This window comes from Temnothorax americanus, unplaced genomic scaffold, assembly GCF_048541705.1.
Source record: "Temnothorax americanus isolate GAGA-0224 unplaced genomic scaffold, ASM4854170v1 Scaffold28, whole genome shotgun sequence".
Lineage (NCBI taxonomy): Eukaryota > Metazoa > Arthropoda > Insecta > Hymenoptera > Formicidae > Temnothorax > Temnothorax americanus.
In genome coordinates this window covers 201,259-220,903 of record NW_027509421.1, presented here as the reverse complement: position 1 = coordinate 220,903, position 19,645 = coordinate 201,259, and the positions used below count along the sequence as shown (strand labels likewise).

The window sequence follows — 19,645 nt, the reverse complement described above, 5'->3', positions numbered from 1 at the left end:
AGAGGGAGAGAATATCTTCGGATCAATATGACTGGGTTATAGCATTGGTATTACTGGTCGGCGTATTGCCAGTTCTTCCAAGTGAAATTGCACATTTCGTTGCGCGTGCAATGAGTCGTTATCGTTTGCGTGACGAGCTGGGAATCGGTTAGTATTGTTTCATCTGACGCGCTAATGCTATGTTTGTTCGCGATATGAACTTTGGCAAATACGAAGAGAGCTCGGCGGGCAGAAATGTCGAATTATTCTGCGCAAACGGCATCGATGTAGACACTGGAAAAAAATACTTTAGTAAAATTGATATTAAAACGACAACAAAGAGCTGCAGTTTAAATATTGGAACTGCAACTTTTCTACATTTGTTAAATGGATATAGATTTTTCTTCCGTTTGTATTCGTTTACAAACGCAGTAATGCATGCGCTTGTTAGCGCACGGCACTGTTACACAGTACCGTTGTATTAATTAACGGAAATTGTGTAATATTGTAACAGCTCCAGATTGCGTAGGTCCTGCAGGTAATCTCACTAATGTGACGTTGTTAATGAAAACAACTGATGTTTCATCAATTTAATTCTCTTTGCCTCTCAGATTTAATATATATTCCCAGATTTTCTCGCGTAAAACAGACTCAGTTATCTCGTCATTAGTGTAATTTATGACGCTCTTTTTGTGCGAGACGAAATATTGATTGCAACACGGTAGCTGATTACGGAGAATAGACTAATAATGTCAATAAAAACGCGATTGAATTTCGCGATGCATCAATCTTCTCTAAGTAATTCAGCTGTGCTGCTCATAGCACCTTATAATTTAATTACGGCAAACTTTCCGCCAGGTTAACCGTTCTCTCCCTCCTCTCTCTCGTTGTTTCGCGAAACTTGGCCCATATAGGTAAACCTGACAAGTTATACCACGAGGGAGCGAAAAGCTCGGCCAACACTCAAGACAATCGTCTTGAGATCAACCGATCTTTTCAGGATAGTTTGGTCCTGGTGGAATACTAAGCCGGATAGATCATTACTCCTACGATGAGTTGTACTTCTCGACCTACTTTTACTCACGAAGATCTTTCATGTTTTTTTCGCGTTATTCTTCAAGCTATTTTCCAACGTTGACAAGGAAGACACGTCATGCGAAATTGAGTCAGTATAGTCGCATCTATATTTTTTACAGCTAAGAAGTATAACTAAATATCGCGATCGCAGTTGCGTGAGCAAAAGAAACAAGTGAAGCTATTCTTCACTGTTGAATTCATAGGGTTAAATGAAACTCAATTTTGAGTAATTTTTTTAACTATTCCATAGGTCGTCACTGCTCCTACTCAATATGTAGTGAATTTAACTAAAACAATATTAATTTGACTAAACCAACGCCGGAGTTAAAATAATCCTATTTTGTTTCAAACTAATAAATTTTGACGCACATGGTAGTTAAAAATAATAAAATAAATCTAACTCCATGGTATTAGTTTAAATTTTATCCTCTAACCTTTAACAGTGTTCAGCGAGACGTTTTACGTTGAATTGTCAAACTGTCAGACGCACGAGACGGATTTGTTGTCGAAGGCTCAGCAGCGAGATTGCGGCGCTCGGCTGCCAAATTGTCCCGTTACATAATCATATTTCCATGCCGGCGCGCTTGTTTAAAATAAATGTAAAAATTAACAATTTTGTTTATGCGTCATCCTTTCGCGGCGATATCTTACTTCAAATCTTTTCCCGACGGGATATTTTTGTAATTCTACCGGAGTCTCTAGTCATCGCAGAGACGAAGATAAAATTACATTTTTTATAACAAGATTCTTGCAAAGATAGAGATCACATCTACTCGACAATTTGAAAATCTTATGCATATGTTTGATTATATAGAACCAGTAAACTCAGAATTTTTTATTTTACATTGACATATATACAGTGTCCCAAGTTTTTTCTGCAATGCGGAAAAATTGAGATATCTTCTGTTTTCTTGAACCGTAATTTTCCCGGTAGTGCCATCGCGGAAAATCTTGGAAACTGATAAACTTTCCACGAAAATTTTATCGCAGCACAGCTTCACTGCTGAAGATAATCGTCGCCTGCTTTACCGACTACAAAATCGATCCACAGGGTGTGTATAAAGTTTAGCAGACGAACAGTTCGTGGCAGCACGATGCCGCAGCTCCTGCAATCAATATTCTGTCGGGTCAAACTTTGTTTTCATCTATAAAGTTATACAGCGTATTGCAATTACTTTTTCCTAACTTTTCTCGCGCGAAACATGAAGAAAAATATATTGAAAATCTATAATTTAGTATAACATATAAAACATGATACATTAAAACATGATACAAAAGAAGATACAGTATTTTCAGAAATTATTCGATTTTAATTTCTGTGTAGAAATGGAGATACAGGTATTCTTAATTTAATTTATACCTTTGATGGAATTAAAAATTTTATTATTCAAAACTTGTCTTCGAGTTTGTTTAATTTTATTATTGGCCGTATATATACCTCTACAAACTTATTTAGTGTAACATTTATATTGAAATGTTGTTCATTTAATTTTATTTTTGGCTATATGTATAAATATACTTGTTTAATATTTAAATATGGATCGTTATCAAATTTCTTCGTACGTTATTTTTACGAAGAACGTCAGCATTGCAGTGATTGCACGATATAAATTAAAGCATTGGACCGAATATCTTATTAGACTGTCAGGGACATCGCGAAGGGTAGGCGAGCATCATCGAATACTAGCGTTCTTAGAATGCGGAGGGGACAAATTGAAAACTGATCCGGGAATGCAAATTCAGCGAGGCAAATTCAGCGAGAAGCAGGCAATAAATGGTGTCATCGCGAGATGCATTCGAGCGCGCTGGGAATAATGCGGAACATTATGTATCCCCTAAGTTTCCAGTTATCGATGCATAGCGAATGATAAAAGTTATACCGATCTGATTGAAAATCTGTCAAATACAGAAAAATCTCGCTGTACCTATGAGTCATTGCTCCGGAATAATCTGAACCATAATTTTTTTACATGAATTTAATTATATGATTAATTTTCAACGGTCTTTCTGCCAATATATGCAACTAACATGACGTAATTAACGTTCGATGTTTAGTGTAAATTGATATTTTGTTGCCTGACATTAACGTAGTCATTAATTTAAACGCGTGAGATATAAAATTAGTACTGCGATATTAATTTCAATTTAAATGCTGTTCAAGATGCATGCATTAACTTTATAAAAAAAATAGATAGAATTTACGGAAATTTAATACAAAATTTATTACATTTTATTAGTAATGCAATAACAATCATGTTATTGTTCGATTTTGCTGTTTGAAGATTTTCTCATCCAAAATACTCGTTCACATCTAACGGAGCAGAGCTCGTCGAATACATTTATTGATTTCCCATTGTAAACGCCACTTCAATCGATTGATCGCCGGTATCAGATTGCAAGCCCTCCTGTCTTTGGAATTAGTTTTTTATCGATTTTTTTTTCGAGATTTGCTTCCCTACTTTCCATCTTTTATCTCTCTTTCTCTCTCTCTCTCTCTCTCTCTCTCTCTCTCTCTCTCTCTCTCTCTCTCTCTTTCTCTCTCTTATCTCTCGTAATCGGTACATCTATATATGTCGTTATTATATGTATGTAAAAAATTGTCTAACATTCTTAAAGGATTTTCATCTTAAGTAAATTATTCAAGTTATGAAAAAATTTATCTTATTATTATGGAGCATTAATAAGTCAATACAAACTAATAGCACAAAGAATCTTAATTGTCATATTTGTAATTGACCTTTGCTCTTCCATCATTTTATTTACGTCCCTATATCTTTAACAAATAGGATGAAGTCATTTAATGTATGATCTCGAGAGAAATCCTCTTAATATTTCTGTAGACACACAATCACGGCGCCCTCAACGCCATTGATTTTGCGTCGTGGGCTGTCATTGTGTTAAAAAAAAAAAAAAATAACCAAATTTATATTCGACGTTACATTCCGCCCACGATGACTAATTTCGCGGTCGACGAAATTAATCGAAATCAATCTGTAATTTTAATATTTACCGACGAAGAGTCTACATTCAAATTATCTTTCACTTCCAATACGTTCATCAAACTTTAATGTCGCCGATATGCGATCCGGAGAGTTTGAGAAGAGAATAGAATGCGTTGGAATAATTCCCGACGGGAGGGTTTCTCTCTCGGGCTTTGCATGCGAAAACGGAAGATATGTATATTTTCCTTCCGACGTGGTGTTATTTAGATTAAAGTCGCGTGTATATGGTCAATATCGTTGACGTAGGTCATGGGTGAACAATTATTCGCGACTTTCACGGCACTTGTGGCCATGGTCCTATATATATCGCGTAGGTCACGGATCCGTGTTTCCGTATAAACGAATCCATCACCATACATATACCGTCTCTTTCTCCTCGCTATACGTCGCGTACGTCGTATGTTTTATTAGCTCTTCTACTTCCTTTCCAGTCTTCGTATATTTCTCGTAACGCAACCAGCTCTCTGCGACTCTATATCAGACAATTTCATCGAACCATTTTTTTTCCAGGCCTTCTTATTGGCTTGGAAACACATATACCGTCACGTTTTATTGACTGCTTGCGCTATTACTATCTGATAGTTCCACGCGTGAGGTTACGGTCTCTCCAACTGCAATTCTAGGAAGGCGAGAAGTACCAAAATTAATCGACGTTACACGTGATGCCGTTTCTCGAATTAAACGCGGATTAAACATGCCGTACTAAGCACGGTAGCACGCGAAATTCCCATGCAATAATTTCTAATAAGCCATCTCTCTCTTGAAAAATGAGCTAATCTAATGCGAGGTAACAAATCGCGGCGTTCACGGCTGTTAACCATGCGCAAGCTGCACGTTCCCCAAATGTAAATATCGCGGTAAATTTGCGCACTCCTCGGGGTGCCTTTTCATTTGCACGGTCGTCGTTCGTTCGTGCGTGCGTCCCCGACAGATTGTGTCCTGTTGCAGCGTTTACTCAGATCCACGCTTCATATACAGACGACGACGCCGCACGTTCCCGCCACTTCATTGATTTCGAACGAAACGTGGGTGTGTCATTCCGAACACGTGGTTCACTCTTCCGCTCTCGTGCGAGAGCGTGCGTTTGGGAAATGATCGCGATACACGTCTGCCATTTCTGAAAACGACCGTTGGCCGACGCGCGTTCGGTGGCTCCAATGTGTGGTGATTGATTTTCTCGGTGGCTGCTTTACCATTGATTAATTGTGTAATCATTTAGATAATCGCTTAATCGGGCCAATTATCGATAGCTTGCTGCGATTCGTGTTTGCTCTCTCTAGTTGGGCTCAACGTAAATTACCATCAGCGTCTATGCGCAAAGTCAACCGATGTTTTACTAACCAGTGTTTCCGCGATATACATCAATTTAGCACTTAAAATTTCTCGTTACCCGCAGATATTAATTTTCCATGAAAAGATAAATGGCTACTTTTCGCCGAAACATTATATTTACCTATTTAAAAGTTGCATGAAGTTCTCTACAAAGTTCGTTAACAGTTAACACTCAATAAACGTTAACAATTAAATCACAATTGTAATAACGACTAATATCTATTATATCGTTGGAAATTTATTATTTTATTTTCATTATTTAGTATATTTATCGACTATATATAACAAAAAGAAGGATAAATAATGAGGAAGCAAGCCGATATCCGATAAAATAATAATAATAATAATAATAGAATAAAAAGTAGATTGCCCCAGAAAGAGAGAGAGCGAAAGAAAGGAAGTTGATGAAAGAAGATAAAAAAGTCCGCCAACGTTTTTGCGTTCGTCTCCGGCACATCTTCGTGTTTCATTATTGTTGGAAGTTCGTCGTCATCATCGCAGTTGAAAATTTTCATTTGTATTCCTCGGCGTATTCATGGGTTCTTTTTTTCCTATTTATTTCCGCCCCAACTGCATTTGCTTGTTCCTATTCCCTATGGCTCGCGTATCTTCCTTCATATTCTACGCAATTATACCTGATGGTCATATTTTATTTTTACTGTTATTTTTCACGAATTGTCTTTTTTTCCCTTTTTTTCGGTTTGCGAAGTTTGTCCTAACTCATTTTTCTATCCGTTCTCTCCGGCGTTCCTCGCTTCTAAGCGCTGTCTGACCACTCACGGACCGTATCTACTTATTCTTGTTTATCTTTCCGGACACCAACACGGTGTGATGTGTGCGCGCTACGCGCCGAGCCTTCTAATTAATCCCGTAATCAGTTATCACTCGCAGCGTATTCCCTGCTCTTTCTAATAACCACCCCTTTTATCACCCTCGCGTCTCTCTCTCTCTCTCTCTCTCTCTCTCTCTCTCTCTCTCTCTTTCTCTCTCGCGTTCTCCACCACCCCTTCGCCACCCCCGAGCGGCCGCGAGCGTCGGCGTTTTCGGCGCGGAAGTCGACGAAGGAGGCGCTCGCGTCGATAGAGCCACGAGAGTACGGCGCCGCTCCTCTCCGTCGCTCTTTCGTACTCCGTCTTTCTCCGTAGTACTCTCTCTGCCGTCTCTCTTTCTCTGCCACCCTTCTCTCTTCTCTCTCCCTCTCTTCTCTCCTTTTCACTCATTTCATTCCATCCATCCGCGGATTTACGTCTGCGGTCCTGCAGCCACGTTGGAGCGGCCTGCTCGCCCGCATTCCCACATTCCACTGTCGCGTCCTTCCCAGCCGGCCACCGTTGACGCTGATCCCGCCGATCATCCGGAGGATCTTCTCTTTCTGCGCGCGCCCTCCGGTACTCCGCGCCCCCGGACCCGGCCGCCTCACCTCAACGAGGAGTCGAGGACCAGAGAGCACCGTTGTCGTGGCCGACCCGAGTGAAAACGCGAGCGTTGAGCGCGCGTCGCCCTCGTTCGCCCTCGCCGCGAGACGATCGATCATCGATGGATCGTCATCCCATGTGCGACGTGGGAAGGACCAGCGTGTGCATCGTGCGTGTTCGTGCGGCCATGTGCACCCGATTGATCCGCGTGCTGTGAGCGCGAGCGACCCGATGCGACGCCGCGCCGCCGGAGACAGATCTCTCGTGTTACGCTCAGCTCGTGAGACACGCCGGAGACGAGTGCGATGAAGTCGCGCAATGACGTTCGCGCAATTCCGTCGACGAGTCCAGCGCGGGCGACGATCGTCGATGGGTCTACGGAGATGACGAGTGGTGACAGTTCTAGTGGACCTCGGTGAAAAAACATCAGTGTTATTCCGATCTAAAGTATCTTCAATCGCGAACGTTAAACGTTAATCGGTTGATCGTGGTTCCTGATGACGTTCGAATGATACGTCGGGGATTGAATATTGATTCGTGTGTCTATGTGGCTTTAAGCAACCTCGCGATATGCGCGTCCACTTCGATGATGGGAAGATGGGAAAGCATTAAAATTATTGTATCCAAGAGGAATATTTTGACGGGGGAAATAATCGGCGTGCGCCGTAAGCGGGGAACATGTGATCTTCCAGAATGAAATTTTTATGAAATATAGCTGACAACGTTAGCAGTGGATAAAGATATCGGTCGCAGTTCTCGTGATGATTCATAAGAAAAAAATTATGCAGCTGCGAAGTAATAACGATACGTGTTTTCGGAATAAATTACACGGTGTGTGTATAGTATAAGTCATGCATTAACGACCTTGAATGCCAAACGACGAACATGCATCCGAAGGTGCTGCATATAAATGTGGACTTATAAATTCACTGATTTCGACACGAAATCAAAGGCTACACGTCCGTTACGAGATCTTCCAATTTCCTTTAAGATAACGATGCTAATGTTGATACACGATAAAATTAGCTGACTGACGTCTGTCGAAGCGAGATCGGCGGAATTCTGAATTGCGATGAAGATCGATACGATCCGCGCGGACGTGACTTTAATATTTGCAACGGAAAGGCGGAAGGTAATGAATATAGTCACCGATTCAAATTGCACTTTGTTCGTCGACGTCATAAAATCTTGGGAGCGAGGAAAAACAGCTAATTCGCCCGCATTATAAAGAAAAATAGATCTCACGATTCCTAACGTCTTCCAAAAGCCGCGGAATAAAATGCGGAAATATCTCGTGAATATTTTTCTTTCGTTACATTTGCACATTCCGGAAATTCTGTCAGCTCGACACCGACAGACAGCGGTAATCGTTTCGGGGTGAAATAATAATATTTTCCTTATCCACGCCAGGAGAGAGAGCGAGAGGTAACACCTTTATGGCGCACTTAAAGCCCGGGGAGGGATGTACACAATAAAGTTGCCCAGGCCAGGCCGCGATGTCGAGTGCCCGAGATTCCTCCCCGAAGGAAATTTTAATACCGCAGAGTTTAATAAAAAAAAATCGAGAGCGCCCAGCAAATTATTTTTCTGCTTAATCCCGCCTGAATGGCGGCTTGTTAACCATCGGGACAATTTCGAGCATTTTATTTGAGACGTCTTCGCATTTACTAGACATAATAATTATACAATAACGTGACCGACATAATTGTCGCACGTTATAAGAAACAATAACGAGGTTCTTGCAACATCGAGGGGACTTCGTCATTCAGCATCATAGCATCAACCTGTCCGCCAAAACGTAATCGATATGATCGCGAATCATGAAGGTAAGCGAATGCCTCGTACCGCGGAAGAAGGAATTCCCCGAAGGAATGAAAGAATCCGTGAAATTGAAAGCTATCGTAACACTGCATTTTCGTTGAAAACCCTCGCCGGATATTCGAGAGATATTAACGTCGGTCCCGCGCTGGATACGGGGGATTTTACCATACGTGTCCTTTGAGAAAGAGATCAATGCGCATTTTCTCGACTGCTTCTGGATCGGAGCTCAGAAATACGACGACGAGACCTGCGAAATGGAAAATTGCATGCAGAAATTTCCGAACATGCTGACTAGTTCGTACTTGGAGAAAATCGAAGATGTCCACCCGCAGATAAGAAACAACGCGTGAAAAATGTGATTCGCGGCGAGGCAACGCGAGAGGACATGCAACGGTCTGCGGTTTTTTCGCCCGACGCAAAAACCGGCGGGGAATGTGTTTCTTAATTGAGCTATTAATATGATACGAAATAAATAGACTCATGTGAGCTGCAAAACGCGCGGGGTGTTTTCCGACGAGTTGAAAACAGACGGGACGTTATGTGACTCGTTAGGAAAATTCGTAAGCCCACGAATCGGGACGGTGACGACGATGGGCCAGGATTGGTGTGCGCGTAGACGTAAACGTTTGAGCAATTGTTGCTGCCCATGCGGACCACGTGTTCATCCCTCAAATAGGTCAGTGAGCTACCAGACGTCAGATATTAATGTAGCGAGCGTGCCCCGTGGGTATTCGTGATTAGAGTAGTTTGCGGGATATTTTTAGCGCCGAACGCAAACTTTGATATGCTTTAAGCGAACCCGCCCGGCGGAGGAGCAATATAAGTCGCGTTTCGTCTTTGAGAAACAAAAGGCAGGTTTTATACGGTACTTACAATTTAATTCTGAAAGCGTACAAATCGCGCGGCTCGCGTGATAGTCGCTAGTGTTGGATCGGCTAGCGTTGTTGCGCTAACAAAGCTAGAAGTTTGCCGCTCGATAAAATCAACGGGGCTTAGATGCACGAAGATGATAATTCTGTAAAATTCTCTCCGAGAAACGCGATCTCGGTGATGTCGTGGTAAATATTTCAGTGTTACGCTTTATTATAGTTTTTGACAATATTCTATATTAATTTTTTTTGCGAGATACAATATAATTGTATTTATTTTACTAGTGCGTAACACCTGTCTGTCAGATAGAGATTTTTCAACTAGGAATTCGTGTCCGCATCCCAGTGATTCAATAAATCATTATTAGGAAGCAATTAAGATAAAAGGTTGATTTATCGTGGAAATAAGAAAGGAATTTTAAAATATTGAGGTTATCCCGATAAATCTAATGACGTAAGTGCTCGGTTGCCGAGAAGAAAGAGAGAGCGACGAAAATTCATAAATATCTTTAGACGATGGCGGGGTTAAATGGCGGAGAATATTTCATGTAAATCTGCAGAAATATTTTTTTATTTAGTTCTATAAAAATATTTATTGTAACGCGAATGGAAAAAAAATTCGAGGTAATATTTATATTAGAATCATACGAGCGTGGTTATTATTTTTATTTTTATTTATATCAGATTGTAATTTTACCTTCCAACGAAATTATATCGATCGTAAAACATTTGTATCATATCTGACCATTTGTATCATTGGATTATTGTATAGGATACAAAATATTAGTGTGCAATTTTTGTCTTGTTACAATGGCGATTCGTTGACAGCATTGCGTATACATCATTGCAGCAAAAAAAACGTGTCAAAGGTCAGTACCATTATGGCTAGCACTGCAACTAGGATGCGTAATACATCGAGGAAATATACAGCACAAAACATGATGCTTTTTCGCGTCGTTTTTTTTTTTTCATACAAAAACTGTGAAAGTGCATTTTAATAATTTTTCCCTTTGTTTTATATCGAGAGAAAACAGTTAAAAATTAATTCAATCACTATGGAGTTATGGACCGCTCCGTATATATGTATGCAAAGTCATTCAAATTTGTTCGTGCAAAATGTGCAAAAATCACGAACGCAATTTTAGTCAAGAGTTATTCCATTAAAGTTAACTGCATTCTTGCAATAGAGTAAAAACTATTTGCTCAACCATTATACTGTGTTTCTTCTTTTACTCCGCGGCTCTCTGCAGGAGTTCTTCTGCAATTTCTGGAGCGAGCATCTTATATCGTTAAAGAAACGTGCGAAGTAAAAAAAATATTATATATATATATATCTATCGATTTATCGATCCCCGTCGAAGCAGTATCGGATATGTTGAGAGAACTGGAACAATTTATTTTTATAATGCGTTACGCGTATAGCTGCGTCTTTGCCTTGCGCGTTCGTCTTATTTATTCGACGATCGCGTCTTACTCGACATGGAGGAAGACAGCTGAACGTTTCTTTTCCCCGTTTCCGCTCTTCAATCGCCAAAAATTCCACTTTGATCGAATATCGCTCCGTCACTCCCGGCTCTTTGCGTCCGCTGCATAGCAATGCAGCGTATGCAATTTCCATTTCCGCGTCGCCGGAGCGCGCGAGTAGAAGCGGTGGCTGGCATTGAAAAGAAAGTCAGTTCGGCTCTAAAGGTCTCGGCGGCGCGACCCGGACTCCGGACGAAATGTTAACGCCAACATTAAACGCCGCTGCACGTAACGCGTGACGCTGAGCACGGTAAGCGCGCGCGAGAGAGAATTTCGCCCGACACGCGAAACCGTATCGGCGCACGTCAGACTCCGAACACGTTACATTTTGTCCTCCACAGGGAGGAAGAGAGAGAGAGAGAGAGAGAGAGAGAGAGAGAGAGAGAGAGAGAGAGAGAGAAAGAGAAAAGGGGGAAGAGGGGAGGGAAGAAAGAGCAAACGAGAAATTAGGTCGTCTTGATTGCGCGATAATTGAGAGCCCGATTAAGCGACGAGGTAAACGAACAATCGGTCGGCTACACTATGCGCCGCTGGAGCTTCCCGGTGATCGCGACAGAAAGGCTTGTTTACTACCTATATAAGTTAGTAGCAATCTTGCGTTTCAATATAAATAGCATAATTCGAGGCATAATGTCTCAGTTTTCTCATTCCAGAGATTATAAGGTACTTTTACCTATAATTTCTAACATAAAATTAGAACTCTGATTAATTATTCCGATCTAAGAGAAACTCATTATATGTAATCACATATACAATTGCAAACAAAGACTGAAAAAGCAGTAAGAGAACTAATAAGATGTATGAAACGTATCTCTTTCTTATCCCTAAAAATTTATGTATAACGAGCATTAAAAAAAAATTACAAAATAAAATTACAAAAACACAGATCTCTTAATTGATTCTCCTATAGGAAACAACGACGAGTCGTAGTCGTGGATGTCGGAGTAAAGCCAGTATTATCGCTGAGACTCAAAGCCGGCATGAGATAAATGAGTAAGAGAGCTCTCGCGTAACGAGTTTACGTGTCGAAACTTCTTGCAGACATGATCGTCGCACGAATTCAATCGTAGGATAATGGACCTGTGCGTTTCCATACAACGCACAATTGCGAATGACATTCTACTCGACGCGCCCCCGGCGACGGTATCGTTATAAAATGTGATTCGACGCACACTGAGATAAACTCGCATCTCGCGGAACCACGCACGTGAAAGTTTTGAGGCGGCCGGCTTCTTCGCGGAGCGCGGAGTTCTCATTGAGGGATTTGGGCAAATATCTAATTACTAACTGCTCCGCGTTGTTTGCCGTTGGAGACGTGCTCGCGCGTCGCGTCGATACAACGGGAATGAGAAGGAGCTCTGCTCCTCGTCCTGATTTCGCAGTATAATTGAAAGTTAGATTACGCAGGCGGGCGAATGTACAATCGGATGGCTTAGACGTTGTTTCCGAAGTCACCGCGTCTTCGCGCGCGCGCGCACGTCCCGAATGCAATTTAATTGTTATGCGACGCGATAACGTGTTTTGCCAAGTTGCGATTCGCGACACGAACGCGAAACGTCCTGTCCGAGCAAAAGTCATATGAGATCCGTTATAATTGAATAGATATACGTCGACGAGGCACATTGATACGTGAACTTTTCACGGACGATGATTATATTGAGAATATTTATGTAAATATATAATATTTCTAAGAAAATGTATATTATATACGTTATATGAAAGAGAAACCCTTTTTCTAGAATAAAATAAGATTGTCGGCTTTTATTGACGTGCGAATTCGAGATGCGATGGGAAAATGTCGCGATCTGAAAACGTTTTGTTGCGGATCATTGTACAGGAGACATAAAAGTCATCTCCATTAAGGTCGATTTAGACGTCGCCACGGAGACGTTTCTCGATCAAAGGTAGTTTTTGAAGCAGCGTTTTAAAGGTAACCACTGTTCGACGTCTCTCGCCTGCTACGCTCGACGTTTCGTTATCTTGACTTCCCATCACCCTAGAGATCGTTGCTGAGTTCTGACGTAAACAGGAAAATCAGGGAGGACCTTCTCTTATTCTTAAATTTTATAAAGAGTTTCTCAATTTACGCATGATTTCATAAAACGAGTTCGTCAATTTTTCCAAACAAGCTTTTTCCAAACTTCTTAAGATCTTGAGTTATAAACGCTCGGATAATCAGAGAGATCTTTAACGAATTCACGACATTCTTCGAATTCCGTAAAAATCTAGGAAGGTAGTTATTAACCGCGGGATGAACCGCGAGGTGAACCCCGAGTTGGCGACCGCTGGGATACGCTTCCGGTCCCGTCAGTAACGATTCGAATTGAATTTCTTAATCGACCATCGGACCTGCGGGGCCACTAAAACGATCGGACGAAATATCGGCGAGTAATCAGGAATTTAATTAATAGACCACAGCGATGCGGCGGCTATTAGTGATGTTTCCTTCTTCGGAAAGTGGCCCCTTCTTCGTCTCCTCTCCACCGTACCCTGCCATTCCCACGAGTGCCGCTGATCGATGTCGTGGCGGTGGAGGCTGGCTGGCTGGGCCGGTGACGTAATCGGCAACCTCCGCCCCCAAGCCTTGACGTCACTGATGCCCTCAAATGCGCGTGGTCAGGTGCGTATCAGCGAGAATCTCCGTCTTTCTCCGTGCCCCGTGCCTCCTCGCCGTCGCTTTTCTCGTACTTTAGAAGCACTTCAGCCGACGGCCCCGCCGCAACGTCGACATCAACATGCATCCGTTTAGGAAAATGGAACAGCGTTTTGTAAATCCCTTCCGAGGGAGGATTAAATTCCAAGCTGAAGAAAAGATATATATAGCTGATGCTGTAGAAGAGGAAGAGCGTAAATAAATTTCTGAGATTAAGCTTCCTCGTTTTTAGTAGATTAACTAGTGAATTATTATGTCATGTTTTTTTAAATCATTTTATACCATTTTGCATAGTAATTATATATTTTAATTAGAAGGGCGTATTAATGGCGTAATTACATATAAAAGTTCCAGAATTTTATGTTGACGATTTAGAAATGTTTGGGAAAGAGTGTAGCAAAGGCTTTTAATTACAATCGATCGAAAAACATATGCAGTTTATTTAACGTAGCTTTACGTAAATAAAATCTTGGTTTAACGCTTAATTCTTAAATGTTATTAAAAATTAAGATTTAAAACAAAAATTTATATTTAGAAGGTTTATTTACAGCGTAATGTTTGGTTACAACGTTTTACAGTGCAGTTTGCTATATTGATTAAGCGCGCTCGTAGTTTTCCTAACGAATTGCATTAATTATACAAGAAGCTTTACCGGCCGTTTTTCACGCAAGTTATTTGCAGAATTTTAATTTGCGCCTAAAAGCAAAGTTATAAGTTTATATAATCTTGAACATTGCGTCGCGCAAACTTGCAAAAATACATTGAAGAGTGCAATGCAAAGCTTTACGGAGAGATAATAATTGGAGCGTATTTTTTTAGAGTTTTCCTCGTGAAAGAAATTTTTATATGAAAAAATATCCCGTTTCACATCAATGTCTCATCTTTTTTTTTTTGTGAATTCCCATTCGAATGTACTGCGGTTTTCGCGGTACCTGAAGAGTATGAAAGTCGTCCAATTACCGGGCGCTCGTGTACGCTTATCGAATCCATGGAAGTAATTTGTAGAGAACGTGGTAACAGTTATTGTACTCGATGATTCAGCAGTCGGTGATTAAATCCAGACTGCCGCTTCATTTCGCGGACTAGTTTTCTTCCTCTCTCTGGATACTCCTCGGAAGAATCCTCAAGACAACCTCATATACCCGGCATTGGCACCGGTTCATTGTTTAGTTGAAGGGCGGTTTCTCCGCATGAGGACTTTCATCGATTTCCTTTTTCTCCTTCATTCGCTTGTGCTGCTCGAGATTAAGAATTTCTCTTCTGCAACCGCATCGTAAGCAGCTTAAAAATAATTGGCCTGCATTGGAAAGTATATATCAGTCGAATATATATTGTATCGAAAATTATAAAATTATGCAAAAGTGTAGGCACTCGAATGTCTTCGCGTTTAACGAAAGTATATATTTGTGTAGTATATTTTTTTTCTTCTTATTTGGAAAGACGCAATTTGTTTTATTATTTTAAAACATAATTGTACTAAATAATTATCGTGACATGCAACATGCATTGATTGTCTGGCACAAGAGATTTTCCGCTTTGCATTGAATAAAGATTTTCGTGTATCGAGTAAACGAGATATTTTACAAGTGATGTAAGGCTGTCATTTAACCGCCGCCAAACGGTTCGCAGGGGAAAAGGCAAGTCGTGGCAAGACAAGTGAAACTGGTCGATCAGTATCCGGCTTGTAGCAACCTTCTTTATCGATGGTCACTGTTCTTGCCGTACTATTCTACCTGATGGCAAAGTTTGAAATCGTTGATTCGTGTACCTATAGAGCTTAATTCTACGTTACCTTGTCCGTAGTATCTCGAATTGAAGCAATATCGTCGTAATCCATATACATAAATGAATCCATGATAGACATACATTATATAATTTCCCATATAAATTGCTGATAATAGAACTAAGGGCATATATAGAGCACAAAAGCTTTGCACACTTTCACTTCCGTAGTTAAAATCGATCGCAGGTCATACGTCAACTGAGTATAAAGAAAATACGTCCATCTTTAAGCTTTTAGTGCTTAGATCAAACTTCGTGATGTTATTACTTCATATAATTTAATTTGAGCAATCGAAGCGAGTCTCACGCAGCACGCTCATATCGTCGATTTAGCACGGCTTAACGTTTTGCGTGCGCAGAATATGGATCTTACGGACACATTGACTTTCTGTACACACATGCCATGCGGCTTCATATATTGTTCCCAAATTTCCGATATTGCCTGATAACCCTGAGAACCCCGAACGGACCACAAAGCCACTGCCTTTATTATAGTCGAACATGACGTCAAGCATGCTAAAACCACTTTCAATGTAGTACTAATTTAACTTGAATTTACATACATTTCTTTTTTAATCATAGAGAACATTGTTGTAACAACCGTAACAATTTTCTCCGTGTATTTATAACATGCATATTTACATGCATATTTATATGTTTAAAAAGCGGTAGGCGTCTGTTTTTTCTGACTTGTTTTAAAAAATTTTAAACGTTCTATAGAGGAATAAATAAGAAATAAAATTCTCTCTCTTTCTCTTTCCTAAATGTGAATAATTGTTAAAACATTGTGTAATAATTAATTAATATTTATATATAATTATGAACTATGATAAAATTCAACACTAAATACCTATCTTATTCACGCTGATCGAGCGCTCTTTCTTTTTCGTAATGTGAAGCATATTTTTCACGCACGTGTCCGTAATGTAAAGCGATCATTGACCTGCTACGAATAATTTTAGATACTTTACGTTATCTATATGGAAATGATAATGCGGTAATAATCCGTAATATACAGTTTATCTAATGGGCGTAAAACGCCCGCAGGACTTTGTTATTTGATAGGACCTGTCTATTTTGTTTGCGTCGCTGATCCGTGATTGATAAATAGTAGTATAACGCATATCACCTTTCATAACGATTAATAATCATAAGTGACCATCTCTCTGTGTATAACTGTATTCTTTCTGAATTATTTTCTCTAAGACTAGTTAGATTGTTGAAATTATAGATCCCATTTCTTAAACTAGCAATATTTTTAGCAAATCTCGCGCGATTTATAAATCATGGATGACCTTAACACACGTGGTAAACGTATAAATGTTGGAAGGATAAAAAATGTCGCATGCTGTAAAAAAATTAGCACATGTCAATAAAACCGTCCTTCTTTTCTGTTACAGGTAAGTCCAGGTGATGCTATTATTAATCTGGTCAATCGCATTGCAAGGTCGCATAACTCGGAGAGTTTACGTAAGAGCTATATGTGCTGCGCGAAAAAGTATCCGTCGGCTTAGAGATATCCGTACTCGTTTCCATCTTATGCATATGCACAAACACCGCGGCGTAACCTGCATAACAGGATATTAGCACTTAAGTCTCCGTACCAATAGTAACAGCTGCTATACGTACGCGCTGTCAGAATGGGATTGCGATTTTACTATTTTGGATTCATTCCAATTTCTTCCTACTACCTACCCAAACAGATACAACACGCGTACGTACATACATTTGGGACACGCGAGCCACACGAATATCGCGGCAAACTCTAGTCGTGGAAAAAAATCTGTAGGCTCAGATTTTGAAAATATGACATCGTGAGGAATAGTGATTGTTTTTATACGTTTTACGGTTAAATTGACGGCACATCGGTCGGTCCCGTAATACACGGGAGAAGTAGGTACAACACGGTCGAAATTCGGTCACCCCAATATCGTGCGATGCTCCCCGCAACAGCCGCGTCCACTTCGAAGGCAATAAAAGTCCGCGCATCGACACGGTGAGTGTGCGAATGTTTGCCGAACTATCGTCGAGTGCGATCAAATCTGATTTGTCCACACACACACACACGGCGCGCCCCGGCCGTGTTCGGGCACACCAGTACCCACGACGAGTACCTTGATAATACGTAGCACACGAGATATCGTACGTCGGGTACACACAAAAAGGGGGAACGGCGACTCTCGCATGCGAGAGGACAAGCGATATGAAACATACTGTTTGCGTATACGTTGAGGCGCGAAGATCCCTCGCCGTTTACTTTGTCACCCGAGGGGATATTCTAATCGAATTAGACTTCCACGTACCTAGTCATCCTCCTTTCGCGGACATCGCCGACAATTTAACGGGTCCCCTCGAAGTTAGGACCGACCGGGTAGTTACGTAAAACCACGTCGTACGTCTCGATCGACGCGGTATTTGGCTGGCCGCACGCTAATCCGGACGTTTATTTGCACGTCCATACGGTTGATTTGTTGAGCAAGCAAAAACAAGCGTTTGCTCGGTTATCTTTTATATGCGGGCCACGTGGTACAAGTGCGCCAATATCGCGTTATCTTTTAGGCCAAGATCTAGGGAGCAAGATTGTTTTTTTTTTTTTTTCGTACGTCTTTTTCATTTTTTATACATTACGTATATTTGTTATACTTGGCTGGCTCGTACGGCGAGAGCGACGATTCAAAGTGGCGAAATGATGTCGAGTCGGCTAGTGGAATTATAAATGACGAGCGTTTCTTGGACAAATGTCTCGTTGCCAAAGTAATTCACGCGTTGCGCGAAGATATGCTCTAAAAGCGTCACCTAGATGCGTTTGGTCATCGTGATATATTTAGCGCGTAACCACAAAATGTTCAGTACGTAATACATTTTACGAGCGTTGCATTTTATGGATTATCATTAATTTCACCGCGGCCGTTATTTTCAAGTTCTTCTTTAACGGCACAAACGTGTTCGACACATATTTGCGTGCTCCGTATGTGTATGTAGACGTCTGCAATTCTCGCGTATTATTCGCGGCATTATACGCGACACGTGAAACTATTTCCGCACATCAGTCAGTTGATAATCTAGGTGTACAGAAAATAAACGCGCTGTTCAACAGCTTGATTATTTACCAAAATTTCCGTTAAAGTAACAGAATAATATTACCTTCCTCCTTGTCGGCTCGCGGGTATTATCGCAAACTCTGAACTAGTTTTACGGTGGACTTTTATTTTTAGAAATTTACCAGCTCGTTTAATTGTCACGGGAATTTAATTCGAAACTTTATTACCAAGATGTTTAACGTTGAAAATTGGGTACGTAAGAGAGAAACCTAATTAAATACAACGGGAGCCTGATTAAATTTTTTCTAAAAGGATTTTATTCTAATCTGACGAGGAGCTATTATTCGAAATTATATCATTCATTCACTTCAATATTTTGTCGTCGCAAAGTCGCCGATATGACGTATCACGCTGTTTCGCTTATCGCGATAATTTACGTTCCTATCTTCCCTCGTGATCGTACTTATCAAGTGAAAGTGGTCGGCCGCGAGTCAGCCGCGCGGTACCGTCGCCGAAAGAGCGACTGTAAATCACGGACGCAGGCGCTGCGAGCTGGCGCTACGTCCATCGTAGCTACGGCCTTTAAAAGCTCTTGAAAGAGCTATCATAAACACCATAACAATCGATCCTCGTCCTGCTCGTTGTACCCGCCGATAACAACCTGGTTCGACAGTTCCGCCTGAGCGGGGGGCCGTCTCTCCAGCACTTCGTCTACGTCGTGACGATCCGCTCACGTCGCGCGCGTCGCCTTCGTGGATGCGCGGCCGAGCTGAGGGAAATGAGGGGATCGCTCTTGGGAAAACCGTGAAAAAAAATGCTTTTCGAAGGGATGGTTTCAGTGCCAATGAAGTTTTAGTGCAATCTTCGCGACGAATTGCGTGAGACGCCGTAACGAAGAGGGATTTTACGTGCGCGTGGAATCGTGGCGGATTATATGAGGGATTAATTCAAAGTCTCTCGCGGATCATCTGACGTGGGAGGAAATAAAGGTTTCTCGTGCTCCGCAGTCGAGCGAAACGTATCGCGATTCAACGCGTACAACGATGTAGATTTCTTTCCGTCTGCACGCGACAGTGAAGATAGTTTTCATTTGAGTTTCGTCGGAAAGGACGTCTCATCTCTATACCAGCTGATGACCTATCTAGATAGG

General features: G+C 41.2%; 1 protein-coding gene across 15 annotated transcripts in view; it reads left to right on the top strand.

Annotated features, from left to right (window-relative positions):
* Positions 1-19,645, top strand: part of Dnc (phosphodiesterase dunce) — a 317,538-nt gene that overhangs the window by 211,244 nt on the left and 86,649 nt on the right. Inside the window, exon 1 of one of the 15 annotated variants that reach the window (XM_077410128.1) lies at positions 6,964-9,302. The exons of the other annotated variants lie outside the window; for them this stretch is intronic. Within the exon in view, the coding sequence (XP_077266254.1) occupies positions 9,217-9,302 (86 nt within the window). The 5' untranslated portion in view covers positions 6,964-9,216. Of the gene's footprint in view, positions 1-6,963; positions 9,303-19,645 lie in introns of those variants that run through there. 15 annotated transcript variants of the gene reach the window in all.